General features: G+C 41.5%; 1 protein-coding gene across 6 annotated transcripts in view; it reads left to right on the forward strand.

Moving 5' to 3' along the window:
• The window catches only part of LOC116269717 (X-ray radiation resistance-associated protein 1-like), a 30534-nt gene that overhangs the window by 10261 nt on the left and 2364 nt on the right, over positions 1 to 17909 (forward strand). For 2 of the 6 annotated variants that reach the window (XR_004177440.1, XM_031653109.1), the window contains 4 exons: positions 3562 to 3746; positions 6735 to 6806; positions 10393 to 10465; positions 13316 to 13413. Coding sequence is in view for 5 of the 6 variants with exons in the window: in XM_031653109.1 (XP_031508969.1) it covers positions 3562 to 3746; positions 6735 to 6806; positions 10393 to 10465; positions 13316 to 13413 (428 nt within the window). In the remaining variant the exon portion in view is untranslated. Of the gene's footprint in view, positions 1 to 3561; positions 3747 to 6734; positions 6807 to 10392; positions 10466 to 13315; positions 13425 to 14074; positions 14735 to 17909 lie in introns of those variants that run through there. The other 4 variants (XM_031653105.1, XM_031653108.1, XM_031653110.1 and 1 more) reach the window with 4 other exon arrangements.

Genomic DNA, 17909 nt, shown 5'->3' on the forward strand with positions numbered 1-17909 from the left:
AGTAGCCTCCGTGGGACTTCTAAAGTGCACATTTAACCACAGTGCCCCTTCTGTTCAGTGACTTCTCATTGCTAACTCCTTTAACTGGCATTCTGTGTCATTCTGAGTTTAACCTGCTCTTACCCTCTGCGACAACCCATTTCCTCCTTTATGCTCTATTCTACGGTGCTCGCTTTTCACATAGCTTTTTTATTTGCCCTGAATGTTCCAGCCCTCATTCTTGTTAGCCAAACTCTTCCCATCACACAAATCCCAGCTTTCCTTCTACTTCTTCCAATAAGCCATGTCTGACTACCCTAGTCCTCAGCACCCATCCTCTCGTGAGCTGTCTTCCTGTCTGTATTTCTTATTTGGTGAGTGATTATAGTCTGCCAAACTCCTAAATAAAATGGCTTAAATTTGACTCTGCTAGGTAGATTTTCAAGTATTTATCTAGTCAAAAAATTCCCCGGAGCAGGGAATTGCTGTAATAAGAACCCTATAGGTGGAACACTAAGTATGGGTTCTCTGGATTCGATTAGTTGCTTTGAAAGGGTAGGGCAAAGGAGAAGTACACCTTGTTTACTCCAGATGTTGTAACTTGTTGGTCACTCTGTAGATGGAATATTGGAAGAACCTTCTCTTCCTGCCTGTCCTTCCTGCTTCTCTACAGTGATTTTGTTTTTCACACAGAGACTTTCCCTGGCCACCTACCTATCAGACACCTTCAAATGGAGCTATCAGTGTGAACTCATAGTTTATCTCTTTGTCTCTCTCTCTTTCTCTCGCTCGCTGTCTCTGTCTCTCTCACACACACAGACACACAAAGATGGATAGCTACAGAAATAAATATAGTTGTATATATCTATATGTCCTAGTGTACATATGTGTATTTCCCAGTCCACTGACAGCAATGACACCTCAGCAGCAAAAAGCATACATAGTATCTACATCTTGGTTTCTAAATACCATTCTCCAATGAAAACAGCATGGGCTTCTTGGAGAAATAGCTGTTTGCAGGACTAGGGCAGAAAAAATACAAGTTGAGTTGGAGTATCTTGTGGTGCCAGAAGTAAAGAAGTGCTCAGAAAAATAATGGGGCATGTTGAAAGGACACAGCTGACTTGAAGGTGCTCCCAATCACCAAAGGTAGGACAGTTTGAGCAATGAAATAAATAATGGCAGAATTAGGTTGTAGACCATGGAACAACAAATATTCATGAGTCTACTAATATAAATGAATACTTGAATATGTAAATATGTGGGGGAAACAAAATAGCTCTTTCTTTTCTTTTTTTTGAGATGGAGTCTCTCTCTGTTGTCCAGGCTAGAGTGCAGCGGTGCAGTCTTGGCTCACTGCAACCTTCGCCTCCCAGGTTCAAGTGATTCTCCTGCCCCAGCCTCCTGAGTAGTTGGAATTACAGGCACTTGCCACCATGCCCAGCTAATTTTTGTATTTTTTATAGAGATGGGGTTTCACCATGATGGCCAGGCTGGTCTCGAACTCCTGACCGCAAGTGATCCACCTGCCTCGGCCTCCCAAAGTGCTAGGATTACATGAGCCACCACTCCCAGCCAGCTCTTTCTTATAGTAGAATTCCAACTAGAAAATGTAGAAGGAATGAGGGAAATAGTCACTATTCAAACACTACAGTAATAATTTTTGTAGGTAAGAACCATTATAGGATGTTGCATTAGAGTTCTTCAGAGAAACAGAACTGGTAGGAGATAAACAGGACTAGTAGGAGATAGGTAGGTGGGTAGACATATTTTTTTTTTTTTTTTTTTTAAGGAATTGACTTTATGTGATTGTGGGGGATGCAAGTCTGAAATTTGTAGGGCAGGCTGGCAAGCTGGAAACCCCTGGGGAGGAGCTGAAATTGTTGTGTTAAAGCAAAATTTCTTCTTCCTCTAGGAAACCTGTTTTGCTCTTAATGTCTTTCAATTCATTGGGTGAGGGCACCCACATTATCAAGGATAGTCTCTTTAACTTAACATCAGCTTATTGTAAATACTAATTACATCTACAAAATACCATCACAGCAACACCTAGATTAGTGTTTGATTGAATAACTGCATATTATAGCTTAGCAAAGTTGATGCATAAAATTAACCATCATGGATACTAGAATAAGTGAGTAAAAGTATGATGAGAAACAGGATATTTACATAGTTTCTTTTTTCTCCTGTTGGTCTCCTGACATGCTCTGAGCCTTCCTTTCTGGTCTTGTTAGGGATTTTGGCACCAACTCAGGCTGAGGTCCCTAGCAGTCAGGCACATGAAGATAGGATAAAGTAGAAGCAAAGTCCATGCCCCAGATGAGGGCAGCCCTGGGAAATGGGGTACATGGAGTATCAGTCCCATAATGGAAATGGGAAATGGCTCATATGAGATACAGGACAGGAACTGCATCCAAGAAGCAGGATGGGCAGCAGTGCTGTATGAGCTGGGGCAAGTCCCTGAGGCAGGGATAGTGGGCTTTCCCAGAAGATAACCAGTGGTTAGAGGCACAAAGCTTGTTCCCACAGCACCCCTTGTATTATTATTATACTATTGTATATAAGATGTTATGTATTATATTATTATGACTCCTTTGAGTTAGGGCTTCCTTTTTATTCATTCTCATACTCCCAATTCCCAGCATAAAGTAGATGCTCAGAAAAGATAGGAATGGATGACTGTGTGGGCAGGGGCTATAGGACAGAGTTCATTCAGTCATTTGTTCAGCAACAGTCACAATGTGGTAAGCTCTGTGCAGGCCTTGGGAATACTGAGATGAATGAGTCAGATAAAGTCCCTGCTATTCCAGAGCTTCCGCTCTAGAGAGGGAAACAATGAATAAGTGAACAAATAAAAGAATTACAGATTGCAATGAATACCATGCCATAAATAAACTGCTGGTGCAAGAAAGAACAGATTCCAAAATATGTTATGATTTTTGTTTGGTGGGCTTACTAGTGAACCTCATATTCTTTTTGCTTATGCACAATTTAAAATTCTTTCTACAGTAGACATGTATTATTAGGTTTTTTTTTTTTTTTTTTTTAACGCAAACTGTCCTACATTTTCTTATTGTGAGTTTCTAACAGCATCTTTTCTGTATACTGATAGAGGTTTGAGAAGATGGAACCCTTGAATTGAGGTCACACATTAGGCATTACTCAAGAGATGACCAGTAGAAGAGTAACTGGAATGCATGAGAAAGAGCAATCAGCTCTACTGAGGGGCAAAAGGGAAGACTTCACAGAACAGGAAATACTTGATCTTAGTTTTTGAAGGAATAATAGAATTTGGAGATAAAAATGTGAAGGAAGGAATTGGGCAAGTCATTCCATCTCCTTTTGTCGCAGCCTTTTCATCTATAAAATAATGACAATAACATGTTTTTCACTGGGTTTGGAGGTCAATTAAATGACATACCTAAGTAGATATCTCCCCTACCCTCAGCTGCAGTCCTGTGTCTGGTGCATGTTAGGTAATCAGGAGCTAGTTTGGGTTTTAGTATTATAAACAAAGTCTATAATTGCACTCGTTGTAACTTTGGAGTTTTCCCCTTTTCACTGTTCTAATTTTCTCAACAGGCCAAGGACACTGGTTAGTGGTTCAGAAAGGTAACCTCAAGAAGAAGCCCAGGGGTTTGGTTGGAGCACAAGCTGAACGTCGGGAAAGCCTGAAGGTGACTTCTTTTGAGTTCAGGGGGAAGAAAGGGTCTCGGCGGGAAAATCAGGTGGACCTTCCTGGACGTATCCTGGACCAGGCTTTTCTGGTGAGAGTAAATGCATCCTGGAGTGGCCGGCACATTAGCTAGGGTGCGGAGGAAGTAGGGAAGGATTTACCCTGCTCTGGCACAGCTACCCCCAGTCTACTCCAAACTATTAGAGTGATATTGGCAAATTGAATACAGCCAGGATAATGAAGGGACCCAAAAGTTTCTTGACATGTGAAGCTTTCTTGACAGCTACCTAGTAAGATAGGTATTGTCATCCCTTTTGTGTTGTTGCCATTGGGCAGTTGGGAAAACTGAGGCTCCAAGAGGTAATTTGCCTTGGCTGAGGTTCCACAGCTAGTAAATGGCTGATCCAGGATTAGAACTCTGGTCTACTGACTCCAAAGCCTGTACTTTTACATTATATGAGGTAAAAACTCTTACTAAGTTGGAGAGGCAAAGGAGCAGGTCAGGGGAAACAGTCAATTGAAAATTGCATTCCAGCACCTAGTAGGGTTGAGAGATTCCTGCTCTGCTCATTGGGGCAATCTCTACAGGATCGAGTGGGACTGGGGAGATCCTGCTCTCCCACAGCCTTTGTCCTTTGACTTTAGTGTCTGGCTGAAAGCTAGGGGAGCTCACCAGATACTACTTAGTGCCCGGGGCAGGCTTTACAAAGAGGACTGGGGTGGCTGTGTTGGAAACCAGCCAGGTAGTTTCACGTCTGCTCTGAGAAATGCCTCAGTGGCTTTGCTAAGAAGGATGTATTTTGTAAATCAATATTAATGTGCCGTCCAGTTCTTATAGCTCCCTAAGAACTCCCTGGCTGCCTGCTTTGTTTCCAGATTCTGCTGTGGTTCCCAAGAGATGGGTGTTTGCATAGATCAGATGTTGAAAGAGACCTTTGTTGGTTTCATCTCACTTCAAGTGGGTAGTATAAGCTTTTTGCAGTCCTGTGGAATCAGTTTCATTATTATGTCCACTTCTCATTGGGAATGAGGAGGACTGAAATAATAATACTGAGAAGGGGCAGAAACACTTCCCATAGTGGCCTTTTTTTCTTCCATTGTTTCCAAATACTTATACATTCCCACATTCAATAAATATGACTTTTGCCACTGTGGGAGGCAGGAGCAATAGGGATGTTTCTCAGAGTTATGGGGTATCCACTCTGCCTATTGGATGGTTCCACTTGAATGTTTCATTGACAGTTGAATTACAGCACCAATGCTCCTACTCCAAATCCCAAAACAGATCTCTTTTCCAGTATCTACTTTACTGTCTCTGTTGGCACTACTATCTACCCCATCGCCAAGCCAGTACCTGAGGTTTTCCTTGACATTTGCCTCTCCCACACTGTCCCCACCCCAACTTTTACCAAGTCCTGGCACTTTTACAAAATAGTTTTCAAATCTGTTTTCTCGTCTTGACTGTCATGACCCTCATCTGGGCCACCATCATCTCTTATTGGACTAATTCAAACGTTTTCTATCTGTTGTGAGCCAATTAGGATGCTTTTATTTCACCTAAAAAGCCAGAGGCGTTGGTTAGGGTAGATTAGTTTACTGGATTAATGATGTCTTGCAAGGCTTGGGTTCCTTCTGTCTTTCTACTGTGCCATTTTACATGTTACCTTGTCCTCTTGGACTGATTGCCTTCATGATCCTGAGATGGCTGCAGCAATTCTGGTCATCACATACAGAAGATAACATCCTGAAGTAGAGAAGGGATTGCTACTGTCTAATGTCTTTTCAGAAGTAAGAAAATGCTTTCCAAAACCGGTCCCCCTCCCCAACACCAAGCAACCAGTATCTCATTATCTAGACCTATGTCACATGCCCAAACAGTTATGAGTTAGGGGAATGAGACCTCCATGATTGGTTTATACAGATCAAGACTTACTGCCTGGAGCTGTGGCTTAAGAACATTCCATTTGGAGAAATGTGAATAACACCGGTGTTCTTTAACAAGGAAGGAGTAGTGGTTATTAGGAAAGTAATTAACCAATCTGGTACATTGGTCTTTCCCCTTCCTCTCCTGTCTTCTCATCTACGTGATGTAATCTGTCTGATATGTCTATGTGTAGCTGACGTTACAATTTTTATAAAATTACTATCAGCCCCCTACTAAAAATCTGCTTTCCATTTGTTGTAGGATAAAATCCACGCTCCTTTGCAGAGCCAGCGTGGACTCATGACCTAATGGCCGTCTCACTAACCTTATCTTGTTTTTCATCCTCTCAGAAGCACCTTGCTTTTTCCTGCCTTGGTAGACTTCATAATCCCTACTACCCACTTTCATGAGACCTATTTAGCTCTTAGGTCTCTGAAATATTACTTCCTCAAGTAAATATTTCCTCATTCAGACTGAGGTTAGGACCTCCTGTTATATCTCTTATAGCATCTTGAATTTCTCCTTTAAAATATTTATCATATTTATAAATACATACTTGCTACTTGGCTTCCCATGACACTGTAAGCTCTATGAGGTTATGGAATGTCTCTGCTTTTTCTTCATTGTCTTCCCAATGCCTTTTAGTGCCTAAACATAGTGGGTACCATAAATAAATAATTAGCAAAAAAAGAATGAGGTTTGATTAAATATAAATGGAAGCTCCAAAGCTAAAATTTACCTCTAACTTTTAAATTATGTCAGGTGACATATGGTAGTCAAAAGTGCGTAGAGTTTAGTGATTACAGATTTGGATTAGTAAGATCTGTCACTTGCTAACTGTGGTACCATTTTTTGGCAAGGCACATTACCTCTTTTAACCTTGTTTTTCTCATTAAAAAGGGGAGATAATCTTACTTATGTCAAAGGGCTTAGTTAGGATTAGAAGGAAGTTTGTTAATGTATTCAGCAAAGCATATGGCCCAATTTAGTGTTTGGTAAATATTTGGTGAATGAATGGATGAATAATGAATGAATGAATGAACAAGCAAACAAATTATGACAAGTACAAAAGATTGCCCAAAAAGAGAAGGCTGAACGATAATAGATTAAACTTTGTAGGGGCCTTAAGAGCCAACTCTTTGTATTATGTTCCAGCTAAAGCACCACTGTGTGAGGAAGCCATCAGATCTGTGCACTGTTAATGTCAGTGGCCTGAAGTTCTCCAAGGTGAGGTCTGCCAGCAAAGATGTGATTGGGGTGAGCCAGACTTGAGATGGTGCACCTGTCTGTTGTGGTTTGTCTCTTGCACCTCCAGAGTCCATAGGGACTGGAAATCTGGTCACATAGAAGGAGGGAGAGGAGGGTCAGACAAGGATTTATTGGGTAGAAACAATATTCAGACACAAATTTTTGCTACAAATTTTATATTGTCCTTGTCCCATTTGACATGAATTAAAGAAAGTTGCCTTACGGGCCAGGCACGGTAGCTCACATCTGTAATCCCAGCACTTTGGGAGGCCGAGGCAGGTGGATCATGAGGTCAGGAGCTCAAGACCAGCCTGGCCAAGATGGTGAAACCCCATCTCTACTAAAAATACAAAAAATTAGCTGGGCATGGTGGCGGGTGCCTGTAATCTCAGCTACTCGGGAGGCTGGGGCAGAGAATTGCTTGAATCCCGGAGGCGGAGGTTGCAGTGAGCCAAGATCGTGCCGGTGCACTCTAGCCTGGGTGACAGAGCGAGACTCTGTCTCAAAAAAAAAAGAAAATTGCCTTATGAAACTGGTTTCGAATTTGCCATGTAATTTTGTGGGTACATAATTCATTGTGTGACACTGAGTTCCCATCACAAGAGCCTACAAAAGACATTTCTTAAGTTTCAATGCCAGGGATTGTAATGGTTTTCCCAAGAAGCTGGTTCATTCCTAACTTACAGGTGCTGTGACTCATGCAATGAATCATGTTTCTTTCTTTTTGTTGGCTTATAGGCAGCTTGGAGCCATATTTGTTACCCACCATTAGCCAGTGTGTATACGGGATATTATAACATACATCTTTGGCATGTAGGCTTTCGTGGCATACCAAGAGAGATTACTTGTATAAACCATAGAGTAGAGGCTCTAACCCACAGAATGGCCAAGTTTGTGGTAGAGCAGACTGCTCCTTTAACAGGGTTCTGCTTCACTTCATTTAGTACTCATGTTTTCAGAATTGAGTTACTTCGGGACAGGTTAGCCATAGAAATATATTCATCTTGTGGCTAAGAGGCCGTCCATTCTAGGCCAGCACATGGTCCTGGAGATTATAACATATAGTTCACATATAACAGTGAGACAAAGTCGTAGAAGAAGATTTCAGAGGTCTCTGTTAATTCAGCTTGTGAGGGCTACAACATGGCTGGCCAAAGCTCAGTCCCCTCATTGGATACCATCTGTTCTTCTTTTACTTATTCACTCACCTGCTCACCAAACATTACTGAGGCCTGGTGTGTCTCTGTGCTATTTGCTGGAGGGTATAGAGGTGGCTCAGACACTGCCTACCCTCTGGAGCATATAGTCCAGTAGGGAGGGAGGAGGCTGGGCTTAGATGGATGTGGAGTTAGACGGGACTAGCTAATGCAGCCAATGAGAGAAACACGAGAGTGCTGAATATGACCTCAGAGGACAGGCCCCTGACTCAGCCTTACACAGGAAACACACCCTGGAGAGGGTGGTAGCTTAGCTGAGACCCACGGGATGAGTGGATGCTTGCTAGCTTTGTGGTTAAACCATAAAGGAAAATGTCTGTGAAATTTAATTAAAAATATCTATCTAACAAAAGTTACCATAAACAAAGGTAAAAGATAAGCTGAGGCTAGGATAAGATATTAGCAAGTAATATAACCAAAAGGTATTAGGATCCAGAATATGTCAAGAGCTCCTACAAAACAATAGGAAAAAAGAGAAACCCAGTAGAAAAATAGACAATAGATAAATATGTTAGTATACAGAAGAGGAACTTGAAAGGCCAGCAAATATAGGAAAAGATACTCAGCCTCATAAGTAATCAGGAAAATGCAGTGCCTTTTTATAATAATCAGACTGGAAAAAATTAAAGTTTTATAATGCCAGTTGCAAGGATTTAAAGAAATAGAACTTCTCATACACTGCAGGTAGGACTATAAATTGTTTTAACTACTTTTGAGAACAATGTGGTACCATCTCATAAAGCTGTGTATTCCCCACAGCTTGATAGGAGTATATCATTAAAGAAACTCTTATGATGAGGAGGTGTGTATTAGAATATTAATTATATCATTGTTTGTAATAAAATTTGGAAACAGACTAAATGGGAATGAATAAACTTGCAATATATTCAAACAATGGAATATTGTACAGGAATTAAAATGGTTGAACTGGGGCCAGGCGTGGTGGCTCATGCCTGTAATCCTAGCAATTTGGGAGGCTGAGGTAGGAGGATCACTTGAGGTCAGGAGTTTGAGACCAGCCTGGCCAACATGGTGAAACCTTGTCCCTACTAAAAATACAAAAATTAGCCGGGCATGGTGGCAGACACCTGTAATCCCACCTACTTGGGAGGCTGAGGCCGGAGAATTGCTTGAACCCAGGAGGTGAGGTTGCAGTGAGCCAAGATTGCACCATTGCACTCCAACCTGAGTGACAGAGCGAGACTTTGTCTCAAAAGAAAAGAAAAAAAAAAAAAGACCGAACTAGAACCACATCTGTCAACATATGTAAATTTCAAAAGCTGCATGTATCGACACAGGTAAATCTCAAAAACAGTGTTGAGTGAAAAGGCAGGTTGCAGAATGATACCTACAATATTATTGCATTTAATGTAAAGTTTTAGTATCTGTATCTAGCATTATATATAGTTGATAGATACACACACACGTGTGTAATATAAGTATAAAAAAGGTATGGGAGCTGAGTGCAGTGGCTAACACCTGTAATCCTAGCACTTTGGGAAAAGTGATTATTGTAAAAAGGCACTGCATTTTCCTGATTACTTATGAGGCTGAATATCTTTTCCTGTATTTGCTGGCCTTTCAAGTTCCTCTTCTGTATACTAACATATTTATCTATTGTCTATTTTTCTACTGGGTTTCTCTTTTTTTTGGCTGAGGCGGGTGGATCACTTAAGCCTAGGAGTTCGAGACCAGCCTGGAAATCATGGCAAAACCCCATCTCAGCTAAAAATACAAAAAAGAATAGCCAGTCTTGGTGGCGTGTGCCTGCAGTCCTAGCAACTCAAGAGGCTGAGGTGGAAGGATCACCCAAGCTGGGGAAGTCAAGGCTGGAGTGAGCCCAGATTGTGTCACTGCACTCCAGTCTGCACAATGGAAGTGAGACCCTGTCTCAAAAACAAACAAACAAGCAAACAAACAAAAACTACCAACTATGGGAATGATAGTCTCCAATTCAGGATAGCTGTTATGGGATTAGTGAGGGGATACATGGACGGGGTGGTAATGGTGGTGGTTCACCCTATATAATATTTTCTTTAAGGAAATTTAAAGCAAAGACAGAAAAATATTCAGCTGTATTAAATACATACATCTGGATAGTGGTGATATGGGTCTTCAGAGTGTCATTCAGTATACTTTTCTGTACATTTGAAATGTTTCATAGTGGAAAAAAGGAAAACGCTTACAGCACTCAAGTGGCTGCTCTTGTGCTAAGGATGTCCCTTATTCCTTTAGGTGTTTGTTCCTTCTGACAGTGGCCCTGAAGCTTCAGCAAGGCTTTTAGGCAGGGAACTAATCTTGTCGATTTTTTTTTTTTTTTTTTTTTTTCCTGAAATGCTTTCCTACAGGCTAAGGAAAATGACTTCAAGCATTTTCATTCTGTGATTTATATCAATGCCTCAGAAAACCTGCTGCCTCTAGGTAAGCTTTTTCTTTCTTGAAAGCTCTCTTCCTCCTCTTAGCCAGCACAGCCATTCACAGGTCTGAGGATTTGTCTATCTATCCATCCATGATTGGCCGCACATCTCTTTTTTGGGGTACAATAGGCTGGGTCCTGGAGAGCATAAAGACCTCTATTCCAGTCCTGCTCTGGCGCTACCTACTTAGAACATTTTTCTGTGATCTGCTACTTTTCTATCTGTCAATGGGGGTAATTCCCTTCTTTTTTTCCTCCCATTGCAGGATACCTCACAGGCTCATATGAGATGGGTGTATAAAAATGTTTCTAAGCCTGTAAAGTGCTCCTGTGTGAGCATAAAGCCTTCTGTTATTCAGCAAATCCACAGCGACCCCTGCTGGGTATTAGGACTATGTGAATATTTGGCTTTTAGAAATGAGTGCATCCAGTCCTGCTCTGGTGAGCTTGTGGTTTGGTGAGAGAGATGGACTCAGATACAGATAGTTAGAGCAGAATGAGGGGAGAGCAGTGAAAGAGAGAATCAGGAAATATTATGCAAGCATATATGTGGGACTTCAAGCCAGGCCAGAGTGTCAGGAGGAACTTCTGAGAAGAGGAGCACCTAAGCTGAGACCAAAAAAATGAATAGGAGTGATTCAGGAACTAGAAGGTAAGAAGGCATTTCTGGCTGCTGGAGCAGATGTGGAATGGCAGCACCTGATCAGGAAGACTGAAGAGGTTTTGTATGTTTGCCAGGGAAGCATGTGGGGGACAAATGAAACTAGAGAGATTGGCAGTGACTGGATTATCAAGGACCAGGAGTGAATTGGACTTAGTGCTACAGGTGAAAGAGAGCCTTGGAAGGGTTTTAAATAGAGAAGCTCAGTGGCAGTTGTGAGGAGAGTGGATTATAAGATAAGAAGAAGATGGAGGCCAGGAAACCTGGGAGATTATTTCAGGTTTTTAGGGGAGTGGAGATGAGGCCTGAGCCAGGATTATGACAAGAAGCATGCAGAGGATTGAGAAGAGAGAGAGAGAGAGAGAGAGAGAGAGAGATTAAGATTGGTTTAGAAGGAGTAGAAACCACAGGACTTGGTAACTGATAGACTGATAGGGATGTAAGGAGAGGGAGGAATCAAGGGGGCATTTCACTGAGACAGGGCACAGCACACTAGAGAAAAGGCAGGTCAGAGGGAAATAGGATAAGTTCAGTTTTGTTGCACTGAGTTTGAAGATTGTTTTCAAAGAAGCATATGATGAGGTCCTGCCCTTTAGGAGACAGGGTGTTCTGTCAGGAGCTTGGGCTTGAAATACAAAGGCCAATAGGTATATGAAAAGATGTTCAACCTCACTGATAATTACAATGGATCAAGATACTGTTTTCTGCCTGTCAAATATTGGCAGAAGTGAAAAGGGCTGATGACAGCCAGCATTGGTAGGGAAATGGATATTCTTGCATTGAACTGTGGCAGTACAGTCATTGATGTAACATCTTGGAGGTAATTTGGTAATGTTTCTTAAAATTTAAAATAGTCATTGCCTTTAATCTAGTAGCTTTACTTCCAGGAAATTATTCTATAGAAACACACTCGTACAAGGCTGCTCATTGGAAACATCCAGAAATACTCACAAAGCAGCCTTTATTAGGTTCTACTGAACATTCTGACTTACAAGACTACCATGGGCTATATTTAACATCAGGTTCACTTAGAAGGCTCTAAGTAATTCCACACAGAATGCCAGTACTGCCAGCATCAGGAGTTTCTCTTCAGTAGAGTTCCCAAAGCCATCCATGAGGCATTCTTTGTGCCCCTCCTCCCGACCCCCAGTGTCAGCTCGGGTACAAGACAGTGAAACTGTCATTGGGTGGATGCAAAAGCCACCCTGGCTTAGAAATCTCATTCGCCACAGGAGCCAATATACATTGAAACACTTATAGGCATAGCTCCTAGAGTTTCTGCAAAGGATATGTCCAATTATAGGAATCACTACACATAGGGAAGCCCAAAATTATGGTGCCCCTTTCAGGCGTCTATCATTCATTTACAGTTTCTCCTAGCCCAGATGTAATTTACCAACCTAGGGTGATTTTTACCACAAGTGATACTGCCTGGAAATGCAGTTACTATACCATTGGTTTCAGGTTACCAGAGGAACAGGGCTAGAAAAAGTTCAGTTCTCATTCAGAGAGAGAAACTTTTATTCATATAGTTCCTTACCTTTTATTCATATAGCCTAAAGGCTATCAATAGGGAAATGGATTAGTAAACTAGCATATATCTATACAGTAAAACATCAAGAGACAGTAGGCATATCTATATGTTTTGACATGAAATAATCTTTAAGTTATATTGTTAAGGGAAAAAGCAAGTCAGTACAATGTGTACAGAATGACTCTATTTTTGTTAAAAGAGGTATGTGTGTGTATTTTGATATATACATGAGAAAAAGTTGAGTGCTATATATGCAACTTTTAATACTTGTCTCTGGATGTTGGGATTAAACAGAACTTTTTATTTTTCTATGATGTTTGTTTTTCTTAGTTATGTTTTAATTTTTGTAATCAGGATTAATAAAGATAATTTTTTAAATGTGCTTTGCTGTTGAGCAGACTTAGATTCAATCCTTGGCTCTTTCACTTACCAGCAATTTCATTCTGGCAAATCACTTAGTTTGGCTGAGGCTTAGTCAGCCATAGAATGGAAGTAGTAATCCCTATTTTTCTGCGTTGTTGGAGATTTAGAGGCCATGTATGAAGAGTACCTTATACAGTGCCTGGCCTAACCCAGTAGGAACACAGTAAATGGTAATTATTAATATCTTTCTCTTAAGTCCTTTACAAACTGCAGACTGTCTTTCTCCTCCCCATGTAGAGGCATTTCACACGTTTCCAGCCCTAAAGGAACTGGATCTCGCATTTAATGGCATCAAAACTATCTACGTGAAATATGGAGACTTTAAGTTATTGGAAGTAAGTTGGAGGTAGGAAGTTTTTGGTGCCCACCAAGTTCCCCTGTAAGGAATGAGTATAGAGCTTTACTGATTATAAGTGTTGGGAAGGGGCTTGCTGGGCCTGTACAGCCAGGCCCTTGCTTCATTGCTGGCCTCCAGGGAAGGTGGGGGTGGGGGTTGTAAGGGCAGTGATAGTGATGGAGGTGGTGGTGACGGTAGAAGTGGCAGCAAATAGTTGATACCAAAGACTTAACCATGGTGCATGGTCCTGGAAAATAAATGCCAAAGGTCATGTCCAAGGGAGTCTGTGCGGAAAAGTTTTAAAAACAGAATATTATAGGAGGGAGAGTTTTGAGGGGAGATCTGGATCTAGTGGGGGTTGAGGAGCCATGGAGCTTAAGAGCTAGGTGCAGCAGATTGGATCGGCTCAACTAGAGATATTATAGACTCATTCCAGAGTCTCCTTGTGGTCTAAGTGAGCTGAATCAGTCTCAGTGGCTGGGATAGAGCAGGCTATAGGCTTAGTCCATAACCTCGGAGATGAGTATGAATAGGGATTCAATGGCATCAGCAACAGAGTCTTGAACATTTGTACATTCACAGCTGTTCTTCAAACCCCAAATTAGAAAATACAGAAAATTTTGTTTGCATTCTTGGTTTTCTCCTAAATTTTCCCATAGCCATGCATTTTCTGCACATGTCCTCATAGTTCAAGTTGATTACTTCTTCAGCTTTCATGAAGACTTGTGGGTCACTTTTTACAAAGGAACAAAGCTTTGTCACTACCTGAGAGTCACTGCATATGTGGACAGTAAAGGACAACAGAGTTGGAGCCACGTGTGGGGCTGGGCATCTGGCCATGCTCACTCACTGAGTAATAGACTCTTCTCCACATGCTGGAGTAGAAGCGTTTCAGAGTCAAATCTCAGCAAAATGTCTGCACATCATGAACCTTGAGGTCGACCCCAAAGAGCTATTAACTTAAATGATTTCATCAGCAAACATCAAGGGTCAGCCATTCTTCACAAAAGCCTCACTTAACCTGTTGTTGTCAGTGAGGGGAACCTTCTACAAGAGTGAGTTTTTCAGAGTTGATGGCCTTCATATGCCAAAGCTTTAAAAGGTTTTAAGCTGTTGGAATAGCCATCTTCTTAAATTGGATTATATGTCTTTGCATTTTTAAAGCATATTCTGCTGACTGTAGTGGAACCTTCTCTCCATGGTCTCAAGTCATATTGAAGATAACAGTAATTTACTATGATTTGGGACAAAAGTAGTCCTCACACTTGTCCAGGAAGCAAAGCTCTTGAAAGTCGAATAAAATAGAAAGTTTACAACAACCGGTGCATTTTTTTTTCTGTGTTAATAACTATTTAATAGTAGATTTTGGAATAGACAGAAGGAAACAGGTTTCAGATGGTCTAGAGATACAGGGAGCCATGTCCCTGACCTTTTAGCCTGGGAGCTTCTTAAGAATTTCCATTTATTTGTTCTACTTTTTCAAAGAGTAGTCATTGAGCTCCTGTGTTGTGCATTGTACCATGCATCTTGTCTTCTTCCCCTACCATTTCAAACCTGTTTCAAGTGCCAGTGGGTTGAAGGGAGGAGGCATGACTATAGGCTCTGACCCCACAACTGACTAGCTTGGATCTAGTGATTGATCATGAGTGACTTTTTTGGAGGCCTTACTTTATAGTGTGATTGCATCTGATGAAGATGATTTATCCACAGACCTACCCTTACGAAAGGGTGTTTACATAAGAGAGCAGACCAAAGTTAAGATGCAGAATATAAATGAAAACAGGAAATCTCTTGCCCAGCCATCTGTTTTCATCTGTCTGTGATTTGCAAGGGCTCCCTAAGAAGAAGGATAAACCTGTCAAATATCCTGAATTTGCAGCTCACAGTAATGAATATTTTGATGTGTAATAAAACTTGATGTGACTCAACAGATGTAGTAGCCAGGTTAGGAGTCTTCTGTTCTTGTTTGCCAAAAAGGCTGCCCCAGGAGGAAAAGCCCAGAGTAGAATAATTCTTCAGGAGTCAATTTAGAAAAACTTAACTTGCCATGGTTTGATTCTCAGATTATAGATCTGAAGAAGGTTCAGCTGGAGCCCTGCCCTGGCAGTCAGAAGACCTTCTTTTGTCTTGGTTTTGCCAGTACTTTGCCATGCCTACCTGGCCAAACATTGTACCCTCTCTGGGACTAACATTTCCCCTCTGTAAATTCTGGGTCAGCTCTGAAATTCTGTGGCCTATGATTCTAAGGCTATTCATTTCTTTGAATTGCACTTAATTCTATAGAAAGCAAATTTGGATCCTACATTAAATAGTCAAAGCAGCTAGAATGAGGTCAGCAAACTTTTTCTGTACAGCAGGCCAGACAGTGAATATTTTAGGCTATATCAAATATATATGACAATATATATTTAGACAATAATATATGGTCATAAACTAATCATAACTAGTCAGCTCTGCTGTTGTATAATGGAAAACAGCCATAGATAATATGTATACAAATGAGAAATGAGGATGGCTGTGTTCCAGTAAAACTTTATTTATTTTAATTAATTAATTAATTTTTTGAGACAGTCTCACTCTGTCACCCAGGCTGGAGTAAGTGGCACAATCTTGGCTTACTGCAACCTCTGCCTCCTGGGTTCAAGCGATTCTCATGCCTCAGCCTCCCGAGTAGCTAGAACTAAAGGGGGGAACCACCACACCCAGCTAATTTTTGTATTTTTGGTAGAGACAGGTTTCACCTTGTTGACCAGGCTAGTCTCAAACTCCTGGCCTCAAGTGATCTGCCCACTTCAGCCTCCCAAAGAGCTGGGATTACAGGCATGAGCCACCATGCCCAGCCTGAAACTTCATGATGCTGACATCTGAACTTCACATAACTTACACATGAAACACACTCTTACTCTTTTTTTGATTTTTTCAACCATTTAAAAATGTAAAAATTGGCTGGGCAGGGTGGCTCACACCTGTAATCCCAGCACTTTGGGAAGCCAGGGCAGGAGGATCGCTTGAGCCCAGGGGTTCAAGACCAGCCTGGGAACAAAATAAGACCATGTCTCTACAAAAATTTAAAAAAAAAAATAGCATGGTTGTGCATGCCCGTGGACCCACAGGAAGCTGAGGCAGGAGGATCACTTGAGCCTAGCAGCTTGAGGCTTCAGTGAGCCATGTTCATACCACTGCCCTCTAGCCATGTTCACACCAGGGGTGACAGAATAAGATCCTGTCTCAAAAAGAAAAAAGCAAAAATTATTCTTAGCTCATGGGTTATACAAAATAGCAGTAGGCCAGGCCAGCTTCTGAGCTAGAACGCTAATGAAACAGCTCAGTATGGTTGGAATAGAGACTGAGACACAGTAGAGTGTAGTGATATGTGAACCTGGAGGGGTAGCAGAAAAGAGACTGGGGAGAACCTTGGAAACTTGCTGAGGAGTTTAAACCTTATGGAGAGTAGGGATTCATTGAAGGGTTTTAAGCTAAGTGGTAGGGTCAGAACTGCATTTTAGAAAAACCATTCTGGCTTCTGTATAAAAAATAGATTGGAGGGAACAAGTATGAGAGATATTAAGGAGGCAGATAGAATCCGTAGGCTGACTGTTCACACATGAGTATGAGGGAGAGAATGTTCCCCACCTCTTCCTGTGCTTATCTTGGGCACCTTTCCAGGTCTTCCTCCTGTAGGCTTCTCTGCTCCAGCCAAGTGGGATCACCTCATTGTCTGAACCCTCAAACCTTGGAATTTGCTCATGGTGGCATGAACTCGGTGCTTCTGTAATACTTGGCTAGTCGTGTCAAGCCATTTCTTATACCATGGACTTCAGTCATAACCAAACTATTCATGGTTCTCAGAACAAGCAAGGTTGCCTCCTGCCTCCTGTCTTCCATACATGCCACTTGCTGCCCTGAATGTGTCTTTGCCCTCAACAATTTGGTGAATACCTGTTGGTCTCTGAGGACAGCTCAGATGTTACCTACCCTGTGAAGCCTGTCCTGATCCCCTGGTAGAACTGACCATTTCCTTCCTTTGTGTCCTGATTCGTCTGTCTTCAGACATCTATCCCAGTAGCATTGCTACATAATGAACATATACATGTATTTAGCTGAGTAGGCTGGGAGCTCCTAAAGGGCAGGGATGGGTGCAAAGTAAGCCTTATGCATAGGGTTGAGGAATGAAAGGATGATGATGATGATGATGACAGCCAACATTAAGCATTTACTGTATACTAGACTCCAGGATAAAGGCTTTATTTACATAGGAACCACTTATTTCTACTTTACAGATAAGGAAACCCAGATTAAGTAATTTGCCTAATATCACATGGTTAGTCAGGACTTACGCCCAGGTCTGCAGAACTATCAATTAATTACTACAGCAGAGTCAGACCAAACCCAGTCCTTCTCTGATGGTAACCTGTAGTGTGTATATGTCTGACTATGTAATACTGATGTGGCTGACCAAAGACTTACTCCTGTACCAATTGAATTAGGCGCTGA

Source organism: Papio anubis, chromosome 12, assembly GCF_008728515.1.
Source record: "Papio anubis isolate 15944 chromosome 12, Panubis1.0, whole genome shotgun sequence".
NCBI lineage: Eukaryota > Metazoa > Chordata > Mammalia > Primates > Cercopithecidae > Papio > Papio anubis.